At 40.8% G+C, this 21956-nt stretch overlaps 1 protein-coding gene across 1 annotated transcript in view; it reads left to right on the forward strand.

Annotated features, from left to right (window-relative positions):
• The first annotated feature begins 5959 nt into the window (after window positions 1-5959).
• myo10l3 (myosin X, like 3) overlaps window positions 5960-21956 on the forward strand; it is a 50545-nt gene continuing 34548 nt past the window's right edge. Inside the window, exons 1-2 of the mRNA XM_058623471.1 lie at window positions 5960-6254; window positions 20144-20242. Of these exons, the coding sequence (XP_058479454.1) occupies window positions 6234-6254; window positions 20144-20242 (120 nt within the window). The 5' untranslated portion in view covers window positions 5960-6233. The remainder of the gene's footprint in view (window positions 6255-20143; window positions 20243-21956) is intronic.

The raw sequence follows: 21956 nt of genomic DNA on the forward strand, positions 1-21956 counted from the left end.
ACTAAATCATAAATTACCGTGCTTGTTGTTTAGGTGGCGCTCAGATTTCAGGCAACAGATAAGGATAATAAGGATTAAATGAAAGCATAGGAGATCTAATAACTTTTATCTGTTCCTAATGATAAAATAGTTACCAGATCTGTGACTTTATGTTTAAATGTATTCACCTAACTCAAGACCTGAGCTCCCAAGAAGTGCTTTACATCATTTTTCACTCATATATCACTAGACACCATTTCATTGGACTTCTCTTATCAGGTCATGTTGATATACAGAGGACCAGCATTTTAGATCTATCTACATCACTAAAATAAACATCTACATTATCATTCAAAAGCACCAGAAATGTTCTCTACTCAAGAAGGATTTTGAAATTTAATGGAGGGTATGACTATTGTTGATTATTAACTAATTTATTCAGGGAAGGGATTTTCATGGATCTTCTGTTGCTATTGCTGACACAATTTTTTAAATAAAAAAAAAACGTTTTACTTAATGTGCAAACAAACAAACCTAGCTGCAATGATTACAAGAGCTCACAGTGAATGGTACCTCCAGATTAACCCTTTGTCTGACATGACATGAGGATCTTCACCTCACCTGACTGACGTTGCCCGAGGTCTCCTCTGCTGTGAAAATGCATCCATCACATGCCATTTTCTGTTTTCACGCTTAATCGGACGCGAAATGGTCACATGACCGTTAAGCTTTGGACCTTGTTTTGATGAGTAAGTAAAAAAAGTAAAAAATAGAAAGAAGAAGCCCTTCTTTCATGCCTGAGGTGTATCTCGTGTTTGAGTCCATGACTCCGTCAGTTGCATGAAGCTGTGGAGACCATCTCTGCAGACACTGGTCTTCCCACAAACGTTTCCCATGCTGTGAGAGCAGGAAGTGGGGGCAAAGATGGTGCAGTGGGTCGGTATGTGTGTGCTGCCTCAATTATCTTTATTTTTATAGCTTGTAAAATGCAACAGTTTTTTAAAAGCTTTTTTTTTAAAAAAACATTTATGTTGCCTTTTACAATCCAAGTCTCATCATCTTTATCCCTGTTTCCCCTGCTTGTAAATTTCACTGAGATGATAAAAAACAAACCCCAGCATGTATGTTGAGTGTCAGCCTTGCAGACCTGACACACAGCTGAGTGTTTTTTTGTTGTCAGTCAGTCTGTGGTATGCCTGCTGTCTCCTCCTGTATGGTCACTCTGGTATTTAGGGTCACATATCTGTTTTTTCACCCGCCACTGAAACTCTTACATAAACACAGCCCTAATCCAAATACCTTGTCGATGCTGACAACCAGGTGTTTAAAAGCCTGGAATTAAGACGAGACGTTAGATGATTTTTCAAGATGTCATTTTACATTTTCAGTTCCAGTTTGATGAAGTTTAGGCAGCAAAGCTACTCAGTTATAGGTTTAGCTTTTATAGTTTTATAACACTGGCCTCATGCTCAAATTTTCTGTCAGAAAACCATGAAGGCAAACATCCTCTGTCCTAAAACATGCTGTCGTTTTCTTCCTTTTTATGTTTCCTTTTCTTTTCATACTTCACCTGTGCAACTTTTTTCCCCAAAGGACCAACGCAACATACAATATGTGGACTTAAACCATATGTAGCCTGTAGGTCTGTGCTCCTCCTCCCCCTCCCTCCACTGCCCTCTGGAGATCTGATGACCAAATGGATGTTTTGTTCTTGTTCCCTTTGTCCTCTCAGGTAGAATGAAAGGGTGCTTTGCTCTTAAACACAATCTAACCTCTGCCTGCCAACTTGCCACAGTATTCACAAATTAGTGACTCATGCAAAGAGCAGCTCTTTCACTATTGTTTGGTCCTGGCAGATAATGGGTAATGTGTGATTATAGTCGGTATCCGCATCCCTCCTCTTCCGCTCTGGAATCATCTCAGACTCCATTCTGACAGCTCCAAAGGCTGCAACATCGCACAGCATGTCATGTGAAAATATTACACAAAACTGCATTAGCTCATCAGAGGTCAATAGCACAGGGGCTGCTCACTCCTCGCAACCTTTTAATCACGGTTTCTGTTTCCTTTCTATCATCTCAAACCAGTGTAAACCCTACACATATACAGTATCTCAGTAGATCAGCATTTTCCCAACGATCATGCGACGTTCAAAGTCACTATAGGGCAGGTATATATATATATATATATAGTATATACATATATAAAAAACACACAATATAACCAATAAAACTACCCAAATAACACCACTCAACTACAACATCCCAGCATTATTAAATGAATTTCTTTGTAAAAACCCTCTACCATGCTGCTCTGTTTGCTGCTTTTAGGGTCAACACTGATTGTATAACAGACACAACACAATTACCCAGGCTGGATTTCTAGCATGACTATGTAGATTAACTTGGCTCTGTCTATCCTCTGTTATCTGAGGTTGAGTCTGCTTGGTTTATCTGACTGGCATAAGGTCACAGACAAGACATGCACGCACTCGTGTGTGTGTGTGTGTGTGTGTTTTTCCTCTTGTTCATTAGAAACGCCAGCATAAGCTTACACTGCAACCAGAAAGCTTCCAGTGAGCGTGGGATGAGTACAGTGTTATGTGGCCTCAAATCATTATAGTTTTGTTTGCCAGCTTGCACTCGTCAATAATCTTCCTAAGGGCGACTGTTTGTGTCTGTGCTGCGTTGTCACGTGCAGTGGACTATCAGGCTGTGAGAATGTATTTAAATTAAATTAAATGAAATTAAATCAAACATTTAAAAGAAAAAACTAAATTGGTATTCGAAAATGTTGTGGGGACAATATGTGTGTGTCACAGGGCAAGTCTCCATGATGTGGATTAAAACATGGTTTAAGGTCTATAGGAAATGAATGTAAGTAAATGTCATGTCCTCATGGAAACCCGACTGTGTGTGTGTGTGTGTGTGTGTGTGTGTGAGAGAGAGGTTAATGTTGGCTAAATCCGTGTTAATACAGATCAAAATTAAATCCTGCATACATCATGCAGTTTATGAGCCAGTGCTTTCAATATTTGATCATATTGAATAGGTAGGGAATAGGCAGTGGTGCTTAAGTAATGCTGCTTTTAATGGCTTCTCAGGCTTTAAAAAATGTACAGATTAATTTTATGTAAACAGAAATCAGGTATAATAATATCATTCAAATTCAAAAGTGAACATGTGTACTTTTTTGCCTGACATGAATCAATATTATATTTAATAAAATAATAAATGAGAACCCTATGGCCAGCAGCTCAGCCCCTCGCAGCACTTCTCATATCGTGTACAATCCACCTACCAAATGTCGTCTACATTTAGTTTAAAACTGTCCCATATCCTCAGACCATGACCAAAGTTCACAACCACTTACTAAAATAAAGCTGGCTCGCTCCCACTGATCTGCCTCTTCCTCTTCCTTTACAGTTTATTTTCCCCTAAGGAGGAAATCAAAATAATGATTCGTCTTATCCTCAGTCTGACACACACTCACTGAAGGAATGGGCCTGATATGATCAACAACACATTCCTCCCATTGTACACGTATTCCTGTCTTAAATGAACAGTAAACATGTATGAAGACTGTGGCCCTGGTGCCACGAGGGGCCATAAGGTAAGTTAAATTTGCATTTAGCTTTGTATTACTAGAATAGAGGTAGTATTTTTAAAAAATTGTGCTTCCCAACCTCAGTTTCCTCTGAGTTGAGAAATATCTTCATTCTTTTTTTTGTTATTGCCCACCAGTGACACTCGGTCCTGTTAGCGTAACTGTTAGCAAAGATGGCGGACACTGTTTACATTCTGGGAATGAGGTCCTGTCCCACTACAAGTGGGTCTAAAAAGTGCGTAATTAGCGTTGCAGTTTCAAGGCTCAGACCGAGTGACACTGGTGGACATGTGACAAAAAAAAGAATGAAGATATTTCTCGACTCAAGGGAAACTGAGGTTGGGAAACACAATTTTTCAAAAATACTACCCCTATTCTAGTAATACAATGCTAAATGCAAATCGGTGAAGTATTCCTTTAAGCTTTCTATATCTATAGAAAACTATTAAGCATAAACAAAATTATTGGGCCAGATATGAGGAAAACATCTGTTTATATACAGTATATGCTTCCCCCTGCCGATTTTGACTATATTGCTGTGCTTTGTTCACGTTTTTTGTAGACCATAATCCAATTCAGTGTTTCCCAAACGTTTTGTATCAGGATCCACTTTAAAACATGACAAACCAATGTGATCTGATATAGATAGTTGCGAGAGCATGTAAGAGTTAAGGGTGAGGCTGAAGATTGCAACAAAGGGAACTCCTCTACTCACCCCTCCCTTTAACACTACGGAAGCCTTAGCCTACCACTAATGGCGCTTTTCCATTACACAGTTCTAGCAATACTCAGCTCTACTCTACTTGGTTTGGTATCAGGCACGTCATTTACCATTACTATAGTGCACCAAGCTGCTGTGACGTTGCTTTATACGAGACATACACAAACTAGTGATGAGCAAAGCAGTTGTTTTCAGTGTTCTGAATCATTAGAATCAGTTAATTGAAAGGATTTATTCAGTACTTCCTGTGTGACTCTGTCTGACACAGTCACTGAGCTAAAACACGGCTGAACAGCATGTGATGCGGCTCAGGATTGCCAGCTTTGGGCAGGGCTGTCGCTAAACACACCAGACAATGCACAAATGTCCTTGCTAAATGTTGGAGGTGAACTATTTTTAACTGATCTACAGTTTGGCATAGTTCGGTTTGATTCCTGTGTCGGACGTCGCTCATGACTTCAGTGGCCAGCAGTCTGTCGACGTCTCATTTTAGTATCGGCTCAGGTACTAAAAGATACCAGGTACTATCGCTAATAGAGAAGCAAAAAAAAAGAAAATAGAGATGAGCCATGCCGTGCTAGAACTGTACTGTGGGAAAGCGCCAAAAGTAACAAATCTCTCCATTTTACACTCTCCCCCTCCCTTTGTCTTTTCCTCCTCCTTCTTCATCGGTTTGTATATCTAGCTTTTGCAGACAGAGCTGTGTTTGTTTGCTTAGTGAGCTTCCCCCTTAAAAATGCAAAAACACACGTCCGTTCAGACTGTGGTAGAAACATGGCAGTGCAGGATGGCGGCCTCCATAAAGCAAGGCCCTTGTCTAAAATACATATAAAAGGTTTAGTCTAAGGCTACGAAAACAACATAATTATTATTTGAAAGTGACCACACACTTGCATAACATACACAATGGGTAGTATATTCCATTTGTGCCAGTTAACCACCTTAGTAAAAGACAAACCCTGGACCTTTATCTCAGTTAAGATTATTTTATGACAAAAGCTGCTCTGTCAGTTCAGTGAATATTTCTTAAGTCTCTCTTGAGATTAAAACACATTTTAGCAGAGGGATCTGACCAAGAAGGCAGCAAGAGAAACGTTTCAAAGAAGTCTCAATATTAAGAACGATGACAACGGAACATTTATATCGACCCATAGTAAATTTAATACATTTATTCCAAGAAACTGAAGCAGAATTGGCTACAGAATCAGTATCAGAATTGGTATTTATTGCCAAGTGCACATGCAAGGAATTTGGATATAAAAAATTTAGACAGTAACACAAAGACAACGTAAGTACATAAGGTGTAGCTGGTCAAAAGGAATTATTATTATGTTAATATGGAATAAAGTCATTCAATTCAATTCAATTCAATTAATATGACGCAAACATCTGCATTTGTTAATATATTAAAAATCATTTTACAACATTTATTTAAAAGAAAACGAACCATTAACATAGTCCTGGTGCTAAAACAGGGTAAATGTGCACAACAACATCCTATTGAAAAATCATCATCAGCTCCTTTGTAGAGACAGACACAAAGAGGGCGTGTGCTGAGGAAGGGCGGGGTCTGTCTGTGACCCTGCTAAGCTCCTCCTCTCTGCATAATATGCCGGTGTTCTCTCTTTCATTGAAATGAGTGGACAGCAGAAACACAGCAGCGCCTGCTCCACACTCACAGAACTCGTCCTCTCTTTCTCCGGGACACAGAGCAAACAAGCGGTCACAAGAGAATTCACTCCCGTCAAAGTGTCTCAAAGTCGGGGCTGGAGAATGTTTCTCCTCTGACTCTTCCCAGTTAACTGGAAACAAAGGAAAGAAGTTGTATTGATTTTAGCGAAGCGGATGGCGCAGCTTCCCCTCCTCATCCTCTGTGGTCCCCTCAACTGAGACGACAAAGGGACAGGAGTTTTTATTTTTTAAAAAAATGGATACTTTCTTTGTAGAGGTGAGTTCTCTTATCCTTCCCCCTTCAAAATAAAAGCTTTTGTATTCGTTTTGTCCTTTTAACGTGACCTCTGAGTGCGGCGGCTCTTTGTTGTGTTTTGTGTGAGTCTGGCTGATTTCAGATCAGCTCCGGTTTTCCACACAGAGCACAAGTTTACTTTTCACTGCAGAAATAATAGTTATTATCCTTGGTGTGATGATGTAGATACAACACGTCACCGTGTTTGCACTGGGCTGGTCTGAACTACAGGACGCAGCTGCAGAGGCAACAGTTAATTGGAGTTAAGGAATAGTTAAGGAAGGAAAGTGGGGGTGTATACATACACCATATCAGTTTTAATTTTCTGGCTGTACATATACTTATATAAATGCTCTATATACACATGCCTCAGTGTGTACACTCAATACTGCACTATTCAGGTTATAGCATGAGCAAAGCAACTGACAGTGCAACAAAACACAATATTCTACTGAAATGGTAACATATGCGTGACACATTCTCATTAGTTATAGTTCAGTGTACAAGGAAACAAAGGTGTTATTGTCTCACCCTGAAATAAACAAGTCGTAAATGTAATGGAATTCTTGGTTTGTTATTCTTATCTGCTTGTAAATTATTCTATTTCTGCTATTGTATGTAAAATAAACAACTAACAAACAAACATGAAACTGAGAATATAGTTACAGTTAAAAAGTAAAGATGTACAATAAATACAACATCGGTGTGTTTACATAGTGAAGACTACCAGTTTGTAGAATGTGGACAGCACAGAAAATGTGTTGTAGCCCAACTGAAATATAGCAATACAAATTCTTACGTGCACTATATTTGGAACACTTCTCCCAATGCTGTCTACGATGCAGCCCTTTGATCGTATAACCCAAACAGCTGATCTGCCATATCATAGCATAGCTTCTATACTGTTGCATTAATGCATGTAGGAATATGATAAGAAAATAATGTACCCACAAGATAAGGGCCAACTGACAGCATGCGATCAAGTGACACTGACTTTGCATAGTTACTTTGTTCACTCCTGCTTCATTTAAATCTAAACTATGTCATTGCCAGCACTCACTACTTCTCCATTATATGTCTGCCCACATATTTTCATTCTTTAACTCTAAACACTAATGTGACATCATCTCTGTCATCCCCGGATGCTTTCAATCTTTTATAGTTTGTTTATAGTGACAGACAGACACCATTGGAAATTGCCTGTAAATGCTGAGTGTGTGCCCGTCTAGGTTGGGATGTGTCACTTGGAAATCAGCCCAGACAGCAATGAGCTATGCCGAGACTGGCTATAGGTCTGATTTGTCATCCTCCCTCTGACTCAGAGGAGGGCACACTCACTCCCTCACTCACTCACAGAAAGTGTGTGTGTGTAGTGATGTGTCGCTCCTCCTCCACTCACCTCTTGTGCCTCCCTGGCAGCAGCATTATATGTGTTGTGAGTCAGTATAGACATGATATTAGGGGCAGAGGCTCCGGGGCGGGCATATGCTTTTTCTACCTGAGCAACTTCATATTATACTAGTATTAAATGTTGTAACCCATGCAAACTGTATCATTAAAATGAATTTATATTCAGACCTAAAGGAGTGATACCCATCTATAGCTGGGTGGTATTTAGGGAAAATATCCTGCTATTCAGGGTGTTTTTGTCAAATCCCAGAGTGTATAACTGTAAGATTTAGAAATAATTGATCTGATGCTGTACATTGCAGGGATGTAATTTAGCTACTTGTGTTTGAAAGCGGTCAGATTCAGTAATATTGCTTTACAGAAATTACATTGATATTGTGTACTGAGGACGGTTATGTTTCACCTCCAATCCCAGAGGCTCCTTCAGTCTTCAACTGAACTCAAACAAGTCCAGTTGCCTCCAGCTAACTCCTGAAAATGAGCTGTCCTAGATTTTAAATGTTTAATGGGTCATGGAATGAAGCCGGTGTTTTGAATGCCACACTGGATTTAATTAAGCAGGACACGGATGGAACTCAAGTCAGTGAAAACAAGTGCAGTCGGATAAATGCTGCATGAATCATTACTGTTAATCAATCGGTGTTTTCCTGGAAGCTGGATGCTTAGGCAATGACAATAATATGATTGGACATTTAAACCCATTTCATAACTGCAGTTCAGAAATTGCTTCTCAGTCAGAGACTGGAGGGATTTGTTTAAAAGAACGCAGCTTTCCCTTGTGCGTCAGTATTAGCAGGGCAGTGAGAATGAATTTGGTGATGGGATCAGAGGTCACAGTTGAGTAAAGAGGAGTGGCAGGTATAAGGTCAGCGATATGTCCTTAGCGAGGGCCCATCCTGTCCATCAGTGCCGCCTTTCCTCCCAGGCACTGACGGTCCCATAAAACCCTCAGCGCCACTAGCTGTACCCCACACCCAGTCTGTTCTCTGAATGGAAGTCACCAACACACACAAGTTGGACGGCGATCTCGTCAGGCCGCTGCATGTGGTCATCCTACTGTGTCAGGGAATATGATTTATATATATCCTGTTTATTCCCACATAAGGCTGAACAATGAATCATTGTCAAATTGAAATCACAACAAATTGCAAAGGCTACATTTTAGACCCTGGTTAAAGACGCTTCTGTGGTTCCATTCATGCTAAAAGACCATTTACATTTTAGTAGTGTCAATTTCTCTCATGGAGTTTGTCCTCTTTTGTACTTCCTTGTAGCGGTGGCTCAAAATATCGATTTGGTGATATAATGTTCTTCTTCCTCGTGCAATACGATAATTGATACACCCTGCACTTTTAACTTTTCATGGATATTTTGTTTTCTTCAGTTATCGTGATATCGTGGTATCGCTATATGATTGTCTGGCAATATATTGATTATAACAGAATTGTTGTATCGTGATATTATTGGTATCATGGGTCATGTATCAAGTATTGTATCATGAGATAGCCCGTGATTCTCACTCCTACTTCCTTGTGGACTTTTAGCTCTGAGTTATACACGTGTGGGTCCCAGTGGACTCAAACTATAGGTTTCTATGGTTACAGTCTTCTTTGTTGTCTCTTTTGACTTTTGACTGGACTGGAGAGTGTCGTGCTACGGGGAGCGTACAGACACAGAAAGTTTGACCTGGACCTTAGCATACATATTATGGAACACACCTTAATCCTATCTAATATTTTAATATTCTACTGCAAGGATGAGAACATTAAGTAGTTTCCCTAGATTGTTTAACCCGAGTCCCACATATAGACTTGTGTGTGTGTGTGTGTTGTATAAATTTATCTCTCTTCCTTCTCTTTCATCTCTTTATACGTCATGAAATCATTGTGAGCACACACACACACACACACACACACACACAATCACACGTTCATGCACACAACAGCACCCCTTGCAGGTATCTCATGTCTCCGAGACACATCCTGTTGACAAAGCTGAATCCCAGCTATGTGCATTTCTAAACTTGGTAATCAGCCTCTTTATAGTGGCAGCTGCCCCACACTTGTAAAACCACATTAGGAACTTTCCACGCCCGGTGACTCCTTCCTTGCATTACACACCAAATTCCATCTTGTCAGAGATACTCTGACAAAGGGAACCCTAGATTCCTCACCCTGACCTCTAAATATCCCGGTCATGGCCGCCTGTCATCCGTGCATTGTAGGGCAGCGGTGGTCAAGGCTTTAGGTTTCACACCATCACCATCTCTCACAGCTCTATGTGCTGTTTACGTCTGGCTCTTTGAAGCTGGAGTCGTGGATCAGCACGCTCTGTAAGCATTCTGTGGTGAAGGGAGTAACGTGAGAAAGGCCAACCTGCAGCTCCTGAGGGTGGACTATTTTTTTCTTCTGAAGGCGAGGCCTTTTCTACCCAGTTGTCACTTCCTCCAGCTGCCACTTTAGAGAGCTGAGAATCTGAGATCGTGGCTCTTCACTTCCAGCCACACAAGTGGCTGAGGGCGTGAGGAAGGAAGTCAGGAAGTGAAGTTAGGATGTAGGGAAGGAAGGAAGGAAAGCTTCAAAATGGCTAGCCGGCTCTGCATTCCGTTGAATTGTTGTCTTAACCTTTAATGAATTTGATTTGGCTTTTGTTTTCCTGGATCGCTTTAGATGAGGGGATTTTCGCACAGTGCTGAGGCTATTAAAATCCTTGTGAATCAACAGAGCTGGTTGTTTACGGACAAACAGAGGCAGGTATTATTTGGCAGTGGTTTATGTGTGCGTCAGCAGAACTCCTGCAGCTTTGATAGAGTCTGGAGGTGGTTTACTCTGTCACAAGGGCACCAGGACTAATTGCAAACAGCCATTGTCTGACCACACACTAAATTACACGGATAATGCTTATGATGACACATTTGTGCAGTCCAGGTTTTGAAACCACCACTCGCATTAATGAAAGATATTTGGAATGTACTGAGTTTGGATTTTCCATTTTCACATACTAATTATTTTGGCGAGCTCATCTAATCTAGAATCTAAATCTAGTCTTTTTTTTGCTTCAATGGCTTACGTCTCTACCCGTAACCTGACCTCTGTCAGTGCTGTCATAACCTCCTGCTGACACCATGCTGTGAACTTAAGCTTTAACCTGCTGCATTACCAAGCTGTCAAGATAAAGCCGTCAGTGTTTGCTGTGATTTGGAGAGATCTCATGATGACGGACAGATAGATAAGGACACACTGTTTCAAGTGAAGTTTCAACTTTCGTCACGGTCCAGTTGACTTTTATTGGTGTTTTATGTTCGTTGATATACATTTGCTTCTTTGCCTGAAGCTAAATTAAAGGATTTATTCCAATCTCAAATCTGTCTTGATAAACTCCAAACATAATCCAGAAGCAGGTCAGCTCAGTTCAGCATTAAGACTGGAAACTGTGGCAAACTGATACCAAATCAATGCTTACTAGTTACCTGCATTTCATTTGTATCAAATTCATATACATATGTCATAATTTACTATTCATTTTATCCCCAGTCTCAGTTGTTTTAGGCCTGCCCTTCAACACCCATGCTTCCCCATATCCTTCCCATATCTGTTAGGTGGGTCATGGGTGTGGGTTTCTCTGAAAGATAAATCACCTTTTAACATGTTACGGTGATTCACGATTTTCCCAACGTCAACGAGTCTGTGACGTCAGAGAACATCTCAGCAACTGTCTCCTTAAGATCTGCAGTGAGTTTAAAGTGAAGTGATGAAATCATGATACAGTCATGGAGAGATAGGTCTGGACTTGTACAAAAAGAAGCTCATTGTTGATGATGCGCTCACTCTTTTTCAGGTCAAATGACGGATTAGTTCAAGGGAAAAAAAATAAAACAAAAAAAGATTTGAAAAAAGAGGTGTGTATTTGAATTTTTAACCTAGTTCTTTGTCAACACTTGGAAAGAATGCTTTGGCATTTTTGGAATCAGCTTATTTACATTCTTGCTTAAATCAATAGGCCACTTTGTGTTTTTATGGTAATTAAAGAGGTGATGTTAGGACATGTTTACCATAGCTTATCTGATGGGAAATTAAAATGTTTTATCTTGTTTATTGTTACACACGGTCGGTGTAGTGGTCAGCACTCAAGACCCGACTTCACTGGTCAGAACAAAGTCCTTTGCAGAGTTTGCATGTTCTCCCCGTATGTGTGTTTTTTTTTTCTCGCTGGATCTTTCTACTGTCCTCCCACAGTCCAAAAACATGCAGATTTGGGGATTAGGTGAATTGGACACTCTGAATTGACCATAGGTGTGAGTGTGAGAGTGGATGGTTGTTTGTCTCTATGTGGTGCTGGGATGGCGACCTGTCCACGGTGTGTCCCACTATTCGCCCTATGTCAGCTGGGATTGGCACCGCGACCCTCATGTGGAGGATAAAGCGGTAGAAGATGGATGGATCTCGTTAATTTAACAGATTATAAAGCAAACAGCTTGCACTTGACTTTTTAAAGTCACATGCCTGGTTGCTACAGTGTCATGGTCATCATACAGGCAGGTGTCAAACTTTTGCCCTTTCTCCGTGAGAAAGTGAACGTGCATTTCGTCCTCTACCTTTTCAACACTTTGTAGTGTTGTGACACGATGCTGTCTCTTTGTAGCCAGAGAGGTTTTCTAAATAATTAGCTGCTGTTCTTAGTGAAGGTGGACAGGATGTCTTTGTGGTGTGCTCACATTACCATGTCAGGTACACCATTCAGTCTCTTTTTCTGGTCTCAGAATGAGTTTCATTAAAGCCGCGAGTCTCTAAACCAAATCAATCTGACAGGATTTGTTGTGCAGCGTAGTTGTCCAGGACACTTACCCTGAGAAAATTAAAGTTCCAGTTTATCGCCTCTTAGTCTCACACAATAAAAATCCATGGAGCTTCACCTTGGCTGCCCTACACCTGACTGACACTGTGAGCTGGTAATGAGTGTGTGTGTGTGTGTGTGTGTGTGTGGCTTAAATCCTCTCAGTGCAGAGGTCTCATCTTGCAGCTTAATAAGAGCCAACCTGTGATTACTGCTCCCAGCCCAGATGTGGACTTTCCTTTTTTAGCCCCCTGTGATTACTGTGAACGATGGTGGCGACCTACAGTACACTGAGATGGAATATGTGTGTGTGTGTCTCTAATTTAAATACATTGACACAACACACCGTAATATTACTGAACGAAAAAAAAACAAACATATTCTAGATTAAAAAATGAAATGTCTACAGTTTTAATTTCAGGAAGAAACTGTTGCCAGGTTTGAATAAATCCTGCACTACAGGGGCCATGATTGCCATGGCCTGAGGAGTAACCGAAGCAAACAACACAGCATGGCACAATCCACACTCCACCGACCTGATGGTTTTCCCATCCATTACCATTAAACTTGAGTGTGTGTGTGTACTTGTATTTGATACCTCTTTAGGACCTTGTGTGTGTGTGTGTGTGTGTGTGTGTGGTCAGGCCTAAGGCTTTTTGTATAATGATACACTGACATAATGAGACGCACATGAGGAAAGTATTCAGAGCGTTACCTGGACTCTGACTATCACCAATGCTGCTACTGCGGATATTTTCACACTGATACAAAATATCAATCATTCTTTATAAATATCATTGTTTTCATTATGGATTTATTGTTCCATCTCCCCTTTCTTTTGAATCATTTGAGCTATAACATAAAAAAAAACAAAATCAATATTTCCTAAAGCTTAACATGATATTTTCATGACAAAATAACTTAAATCTGCACACTTAAGAATAGTTGTTTATTTAGATATTAGGTGAAATAAAATAAGTCAGAGAGTGCTTGCAAGTGTCATGACTATAATGAATCATGGTTTTGGTTGTTTATAGCACCGTACCATGTATTTTATTGTCATGAAGGCGTGTAATAATCATTCTGAGCTTGTATTTATTCAAATACATTTACCACAGCTGCAAGGCGCTTAAAAAATGAAAATTGACCTAGAAAATGCTTGAATCTGACCTTATTTGAACCGATTTATTTCCACAAATGTAACACCACATTTATAAAACACAAGACACGACAGGTCATCCCATCCTGCAGCGTGTTCTGTTGTTAAGAAAAGTGTCTGGGCACAGGATCACGCTCAGCTTATGGGGGATGGAAAAAATATTCAGACAGGATGAGGATGTAAATCAGGAGCCTGTGCCAGGAGCATGTGGTGTCAAGTGTTCTTTTCCTTTCTGTTGGGAAGATTTAATTTGTGAAGCAAACTCTTCTCAATACGCTCATTAGCAATATGACAGATTAGTGGCATCCAATGACAACATGCTCCTGCAGCGGCACACAAGCCAGTCACACTCTCTTTACTTGCAGAGCATATGTTTTGACTCAATTTTGTTCATGTAGTATCTCAAGTGCAGTGCGTAACTTTAAATATAAACAAATGTCAACCACTGTCCAATGAGTTCATATACTGCTGATTATGCTTATCAGCTTTACACGCACTCCCTTCTGTGTTTCTCAATATAACGGCATTTCAATTTTGTCTTGCCCAGCAACATTCCAGTGCTGCTCACAGGAACTTATTAGTTTTATAGTGAGACAGATGGAGGCAAAGGCAGTATCCATGCTGTACTAGTGAAGCGAGATGGCCACAAACAGGTTGGAGTATGACTGCAAGCACAAAGAGGCTCGTACAAAGTGAATTCTACGGCTCAAAAAACACGGCCGTTCAGCAGTTTGATGTGATAAATGTTCCTTGCTCCTTCCCGACAAAAAAGTCTGATATTATTGCTTGACAGAGCAGATGAAGGACACGGCCTACATTTAATGTTATGTTCTCTCTGTTCCCGGAGAATCAAACAATACGCTTACCAAACACTGTAGCTTTTAAAAAAGTAGCTTAAAGGGAAGTGATGTTACAATCTGCCGCTGTGTTGCATGTGGCTCGATTTCTATTAATTTAGTGACACAGTTTCATAAAAACCCACTAATTTAGAAACCGACTGCTTTAAACATGACCCTTGATATCTGTGAGTTACTGAGGTTCCTGAACCTCCGAGTGTTCACCGATGAGGCTGCAGCGTCAGGCGGCTGTTGTGTTTATCGCGTCCTCCGTGGGAGGTTCATTCAGTTGCTTTAAAGTCAAGAAGCCCCCGTCACCCTCCTCTCGCAGGGAGTGGGGGAAATCCTGTTCCCTTTGGGACTCCTCCTCCTGCATTAGCTAATTTCTGATCAGCTGCTCCCTCAATCATTAATTCATAAGTCTTCCAGCACAGATGCTAGAGGTTGCTTTTAATCATCTGATTACTCGCCCACGTCACCCACCCTGACCCTCCCCACCCTCGCCGCATGCTGGCTCTGGGCACTGACAGCGCCGTGTGCAGCAGGCAGACATGATTCTTAGAAAGGAAACAAAGAAACAAGAAAATGTAAAAGACACATGAGTGCTCAGTAATAAGATGAGAAAGAAAGTGTGGTGTATGAAAGACAGTAGCAAGAGTGTTGCAAGACTTTGGAAAATCTGCGCAAGTAAGTGAGTGAAACACTTTTCCTTTCCCTCAACAACCACTGCTGAATGGCTGTGGAGAACAAAACTTAACCCTTGACTGGGTGTGTTTTAAATTCAGTCAACCACTTTTTGTTTTCATATTTAAAGAAACTTCTCAGTGCCCTGACAAATACCAAACACACTGTTTTACTAATAAGACAAGTAAAACATAAGTACAGTACATTTCAGCTGAGGTTTAGGTTGTTTGTAGGATGTAGAGCTTTTGCACCAGTGCAAATCTTGTTGCCAAAGAACCAGAGGGACGTTTGCCCAGATTCTCCTCCTGACTCAATCCACTTTTTTTAATTCCACCAGCTCCTTGGCATATTCCTCCTCATTTCTCTCACTCAGCCTTCAGAGGATTTGGTCACAATCCCTGATTTTGGCAGAGGTTCGCCCTTTTTTTTCTATACAAACTAATACATTTCTTCATTGTTTGCTGCCTTTGAAACTATGCTGGCTTCATTGGACCTATAATTATCCAGTGTAAGACCAAATTATCTGGAAAATGTGAACAAGCAGCCTTTATTCTATCTCTGACATGTTGCTACTTTCGAGCTATCAAAACAAAATAAGTATGTACTCAGCATCATGCGAGTTAAAGAAATTACAGCATATCTTGACAGAGAAGAAAGATGAAAAATATGTCATTTTTACTAACAACAGAATTAATTATTACTAAAAACTACCTGGAACATGCAAGCAAGTGCCAATATGCTGTTTGACCTTGTTAAATGCAGGTCATCCAGCCTGTCAATGCCCAGGGCGGCACATCTGTCCAGACACACTGTGTGGGGTCATTGAGGCTTAGTGACTTTATGCCTTTCTTTTGTTATGATAATGCCGATATTTGGTGTAAAGGCTGAACCGGAAAAGGAGAAGTGTTTTGAAACTTTCTCAACAGCTGAGATGCTTGTCCAGATAAATGTATTCATTCTTCATCCAGGGCAAAGGTCCTGTCGGCCCATAATGCACCACTTGCTGCTGTGTGTGGGGCAGGCATGGCCTGAATCTACACTATGATCCTAGAAATGAGCTTATCATATCTGATTGTTCAGCTGTGTCCAAGTCAGGCCGAGTTAATGAGCTCTCTTTTGTTCTGGCTGATGCGACCACCTGATACTGCCTGGGCTCATGCCATGCCAGACAGCAGAGAAAGAGCCTTGGCACCTTGTGCTATGTATGCCCTTAAATATTTAAGGCTCACTCATTAGCAAATCTCTGAGCTGTATGTCATTATTCAAGCGGCAGAAACTCAAGACTTCAACGTTAGGATCACATCATTCAGCCCGTGTGGTTTCTGTGTCAGAAGGCATGATGGAACGTCGCTGTGCCGCCTGTTTTGGTGGATCGAGTCACCATTGTTAGTCAGTTCTGCCTCGGCAGTGGTACACGTGCTCATCAAGAAGCGTTAAAATTATACTGAGCCGGAGAGGTCACGTTACCAAACAAACACTGTTCTTTCCATTGCCCCCCTTATTTGAAAAGTACACATGATCTTGTTTATTTGGAGTGGTCAGTTACACCAAAAGCAGGTGATTCAAGTCTGGGGGACTTGACACAAGGTGATACCCATGTCCCCTTTGCATCCCAGCTGGCTTTTGTTTGGGATGTTTCTGCCTGGTTAACTTCTGAGCCCTCAGTCTGAGGTGGGTGCCTTTGTCCTGACTCAGTGACGAAACTCCTGAAGATGGAGGGGACAAGGGGGAGGAGTTTTAGTGAGACCATCTGTTGCCCAGACAATACATCCTGACTTTTGTACCCTCTGGCTTTAAACACACACACACACACTCATAAGATAAAACAAATGGACACATCTGATGTTGGCTTTCTGTCACCAAAAACTAAAGCCTTCAATGTTATATCCACTTGTCTTCTTTGCACAGATACTTGAATGTTAATATCTGCAGATTAACAAAAGTCGTAATGATAAAAAAAAAAAAAAGAAGGTCTGATCTGACTCATTTGCACAGTATCAGTCTGGTGCTGATGTGCCTGATTTTAATTATAGTGCCTGGTGGGCAGGTTTCCAGAGAGCAAGTCGCTGCACAGATGCTCATGCAGCAAGCCAACGTAGCATTAGCATCTTTATGGACCACTTTATGGTCCACTGTCTCGTGGGTTTGGCGTACACTACTGACTCATTCAGTTTACCAAGTTTACGATTTTGGAAAGCTGCCTCTATTAGTTTACATCGTGAAAATGTCTGATAGGAACAGTATATAACATTTAGAAGGGTTTATTGGCAGAAATTAAATATATTAGCCATAAGTATATGGGCACTCTGTGTGTAGCTTGTATATAAATGGGTATATAGTGTATGTTTGTAAAAATGTATACTCACTTCAATTTGTTTTGCCTTAGAATAAAGCATTTACGTGTCAGGTACAGGTAAGGGCCTTGCTGTATGGAGACCTCCGTCTTGTGCTGTCATTTTTCTACGGCAGCCTGAATGGACAAACAACCCAGAGCATGAATTTTTTGTGTTTATTAGGTATGAGAACTCCACTGTAGTTCTCTAATGTGCTTTGGAAACAGAGAAGTGAGCAGTAAGCAATAAAAAGCAACAACAGATGTCACTAATTCTCACATACGAGTTGTTTAACTGAAGAAATACTGCAATGTGGCATAGAAACACACGCTATTGTGTACCACCCCAGTGCCGACCATCTTCTTCTGTGTAACAATTCATTAAATCTACTCGTTCTTACCTGCTCTCTTCACGTTTCTTTATCATATTTCCTCCACTTACTGTATGAGCACTGTATGAGTGAAGTCTGTCAGCAGGGTTAGATTCTGCTGAATCCCAGCGTCTGTGATTTCCAGTTACATAACAGCAACTGATCCTCTTAAAATCTATAGAGTGAGCACCATTCATTTCTCCACGGGATTTCAGTGAACTCATGTGAAGCAGCTTTCTCTTGAATGGGCCATGCATGCCAGCTGGTGCCAAGCAGACATCGTGGGCCACTGGTGTGGAAGTCACCATATTATACGGAAACTGTGTCAATATGAGGCCACGGCATTACAGTAATGCCTGCGTCTGATGTCTACCTCCTTCTTTTTACAGACAAAAGGAGGTTGGACATTATCAGATGACTGCAGCACACACACACACACACACACACACACACACACACACACACACACGCACACACCCCCCCTCCCAGCCTCCTCCTAATTTACACGGCCCCTTTATCCCACTCGCTGCTCTCCCCTGTGACTTGAGCGAGCCACATTTAGCTGCGCTCCATTAGCTGACTGAAAGAGAAGAGAGAGAGGTTTTCAGACGCTGGTTGAGCTGCGTGACCCTTAGTCCAATAAGGAGGACTGAATCACAAAATAAAAGACTTAAGAGCAGTCGCCTCTCTGAGCAACTTCAATAAATGGCTAGAGAATCATTCCTCATGTTGGACCAATTCCCGCTGTGACTTCACATAAACATTGAGTGTATTAAACAAAAGCATCTTTATCTTTGTTCTGACCCTGGTAGCAAACTAATTTAAGCTTTGTGTGTGTGTGTGCACCCGGCAGTCTCTTGTTAATAGTTAATGAGGATTGATGTCTGGAGTGAAGTGGTGACCTTGTATACAGTTTCGTAGTGAAATTCTCTCATATTGATCGCTTCAGTTTTATATGCTCTGTTGGGCACACAATTCCCTTTTTTCCCCCTCCATGTTTTCTCTCGTCACATCAATTGTGGGTCAATAGTTGGTAAAAAAAACTTCTTTAGGAAGAACAGGAACGCTTTGCGAGACCGCATTGATGTTCTCCAACTCTCAGTAGTAAAGTTAAAGGGCCTGTTCACCCAAAAGATAACACATTTATCTCTATTTTCCAGAGATAAATGTGGTATTTGATCATCAGACAGTGGATCTGAGAATGTCAATGTTGGGATTGAAAAAAATAAATACAATTAACAAAAGGTCAACATCAAAATCACTGCACTTTACTGTGTTTCTTTTCCATTTTATGAGTAAAAGTGCTGTGAAAGAAATAAAGAAAAATGGGCGAAACTGCACTTTAATATGCTCATTTTGCAAAATATAAAATGTCCCTTGAAAGGAAATACTGCAACAGATGTTTTTTAAATTGTTAATAATATTTTGACCGGTAGAAATCTGAAGTAAGTCACCCATACATGCAATCTTTACAGTTTAGACTGCACGGGCGCACGTTGTCAGGATTAGGAAATGACGCCTCGTCTGGCCAATAACCCTGAGATTCCTGTTATTGCTCCTGGTTGCTGAGCTGCTAACAAACATGTCTGAGAAGGTCAGTGACTTAACATGGATACACAAACACAGGAGAGCAGGCCGCCTGTTGTCGGCCACAGCGCTGAACTGTTAAGACCATGAGACGTGTGCTGTGGTTTTTGAAATGCAGAAAAGAAGAAAGGCTTGCGGGCTGAGAAACCTTTGTATTGATTGATTTGCTAAAGTGGGAAACACTCATTTGGGTCCATATTCTTCTCTTTTGTGGAGTTAATTTACCCCGACAGTCGAGGACTGAAAGCTTTTTTGACAGTTTTACTGAGTGTGCATGACTGTGAGTGGTAGCTTTAGTCTCTGACACACCCTTAGCACGCAGGCCAGGCCAACGACTCCTCCACCAAAAGTCAATGACAGCTTAATAAGAGGATAACTGTGCCAATCTGGTGTGGTGAGGGAGTCGCTATGTGGCAAACAGCACTGAGCATTGCTGAGAGAGGGGGAAAATGGAAAAAATGAGTCTCTGCTGCCTCTTCTCCATCTCAACTCAGAATACTTTATGTCTAAATATAACTTTCATTTATGTTTGACCTTTTCCCTCCTTTTATGAGCTACATATGATTCATCAGCTTAACTTCTCATATGTCCCATTACACCTTGTGATATAATAAGACAAATCTTATACTCCAGATGCTAACGTTGTTATTGTGTTGCAGGGGGCCCGTGTCTGGCTGAGACACAAAGAGCAGCTCCTCCCCTCCACTGTCAGCTCTTGCGATGATTCATCCCTGGTGCTCAGCACTGACTATGGGAAGGTAAGAATATTATGTCTTTATATTTTATTTATATATTTTTTTTTTTACAGTATTTTAACGGCACAGTGTGTAGAATTTAGCAACATTGGTGAAAAACTCAAAATATGTTTATTTTGACCATTGTGGGCCAAATGCTGGACCAACGTGGTGATAATGTGTGTGTATATGTATTTATATATATATATGTATATATATATGTGTATATATATATATATATATATTATGTACTATTAAAACAGCTCCAAACCATCATCTGTGGGCTGTGTTTGCGGCATGAATCATTTCTCTTTGCTCCAAGGATTCATACAGTACGTACATTCAAGTCTTCAAGTCTGCCCTGAAGCTGAGGGAATGCTTTGTGAATCCAAAGCACATATCAACACATTGAACTGAAGAACAAATACTTCCCAGGCTGTGGCTGATTTTTAAAATGGACTTAGTCTTCCAGTTTTAAAAGAGTTAGCCACATGTTGGTGACTGATGTCTATGGATTAATGACCCCACTACTCATTTGATTAATCATATCAATAAGCATATCGTCACAAAGCCATATCGTCCAATATGTCTGTTTGCACGTGACAAACTGTTCTGGTTGCAAAAACTGTCATGGCATCGGTCAAAATCACGTAATCATTGTAAGGCTTCAAAATAGGGGGTTGTTTTGCATCCGGAAGAGCATTTTTATACACAGTCAGTGAGAGGGGATTAGTCCAGACTGTATTGTGTAGTATATGAGTGAGTTAATTGTTTGCACATGTGTATTTCATCCCAGCACTCAGCAGTGGGATCAACACCTTTTGTAATAGAGCTAAGAATGACAGGAATGGGCTCCTTATAGTGACAAGGCATTTAAGTCCTCGGTCTGAGCTTATCTCAATGGCAGTGCATGGTGGTGTTTGTGTCTGGAGGAAATCCTGTTGGGGGAAAAAAGAAAGAGAGAGCGAGAGAGGGAGGGAGAGAGAGAGAGAGAGAGAGAGGTGGCAATTGATGTTCTAAAAACAGCTTAATAGTAAAGAGAGTTTTTTGTTTTTTTAATGGGATTCTAATACTGTTATTTTAAGCAAAACCCATTATTCTTGTTTATGGTCATCCCTCAGCTCCAAATTAGACTCAGTTGTAGGTTTTTGATCAGATCCATATGCAAATAAAACAAAAAACTTGCGAGATTGCAATTTGCCCGGCACCATGTCATGTTTTTGAAACAGGAAGTTCACAGATGGCACCTTCCATGCGGTACAAACTGTCAGTCACACGGTTACACGGTTTCCACTCATGTGCCATCCTTTATCATCTATTTTCTTTAAATGTGAACAGAGTTTGCAAAATCTACATCATGTGTTACTAAAGAAGAGCTGAGACTTGTGATGGAGACCATGAATTTTTACCATAGAGATCCATTCCAATGGAGTTCTATTTACAGTTCCCTCCCCCTGGTGGCTAACTACTACTTTTGTCCCACTTTCTAGACTTTACTTTTAAACCTGGAGGTTTTCTGCCCAAGGACTGATTATGTCCAAAGGGTAAAGAGCTTGTATTCCACATCCAGCCTCAGTCACACAGCTATCATGTGCTTCCTCTTCTGCATATTTTTTTTTTTTTATGATGTTTCTTCAATTGTCAGTGGTAATGCTTGCCGTGTGATACGTCAACCATGTGTTGTCAGAAGGGGGGGGGGGTTCCTATTAAACAGAATACCACAGGTTGCTGCTCTCAG

This window comes from Solea solea, chromosome 2 (genome assembly GCF_958295425.1).
Source record: "Solea solea chromosome 2, fSolSol10.1, whole genome shotgun sequence".
NCBI classification, from domain to species: Eukaryota; Metazoa; Chordata; class Actinopteri; order Pleuronectiformes; family Soleidae; genus Solea; species Solea solea.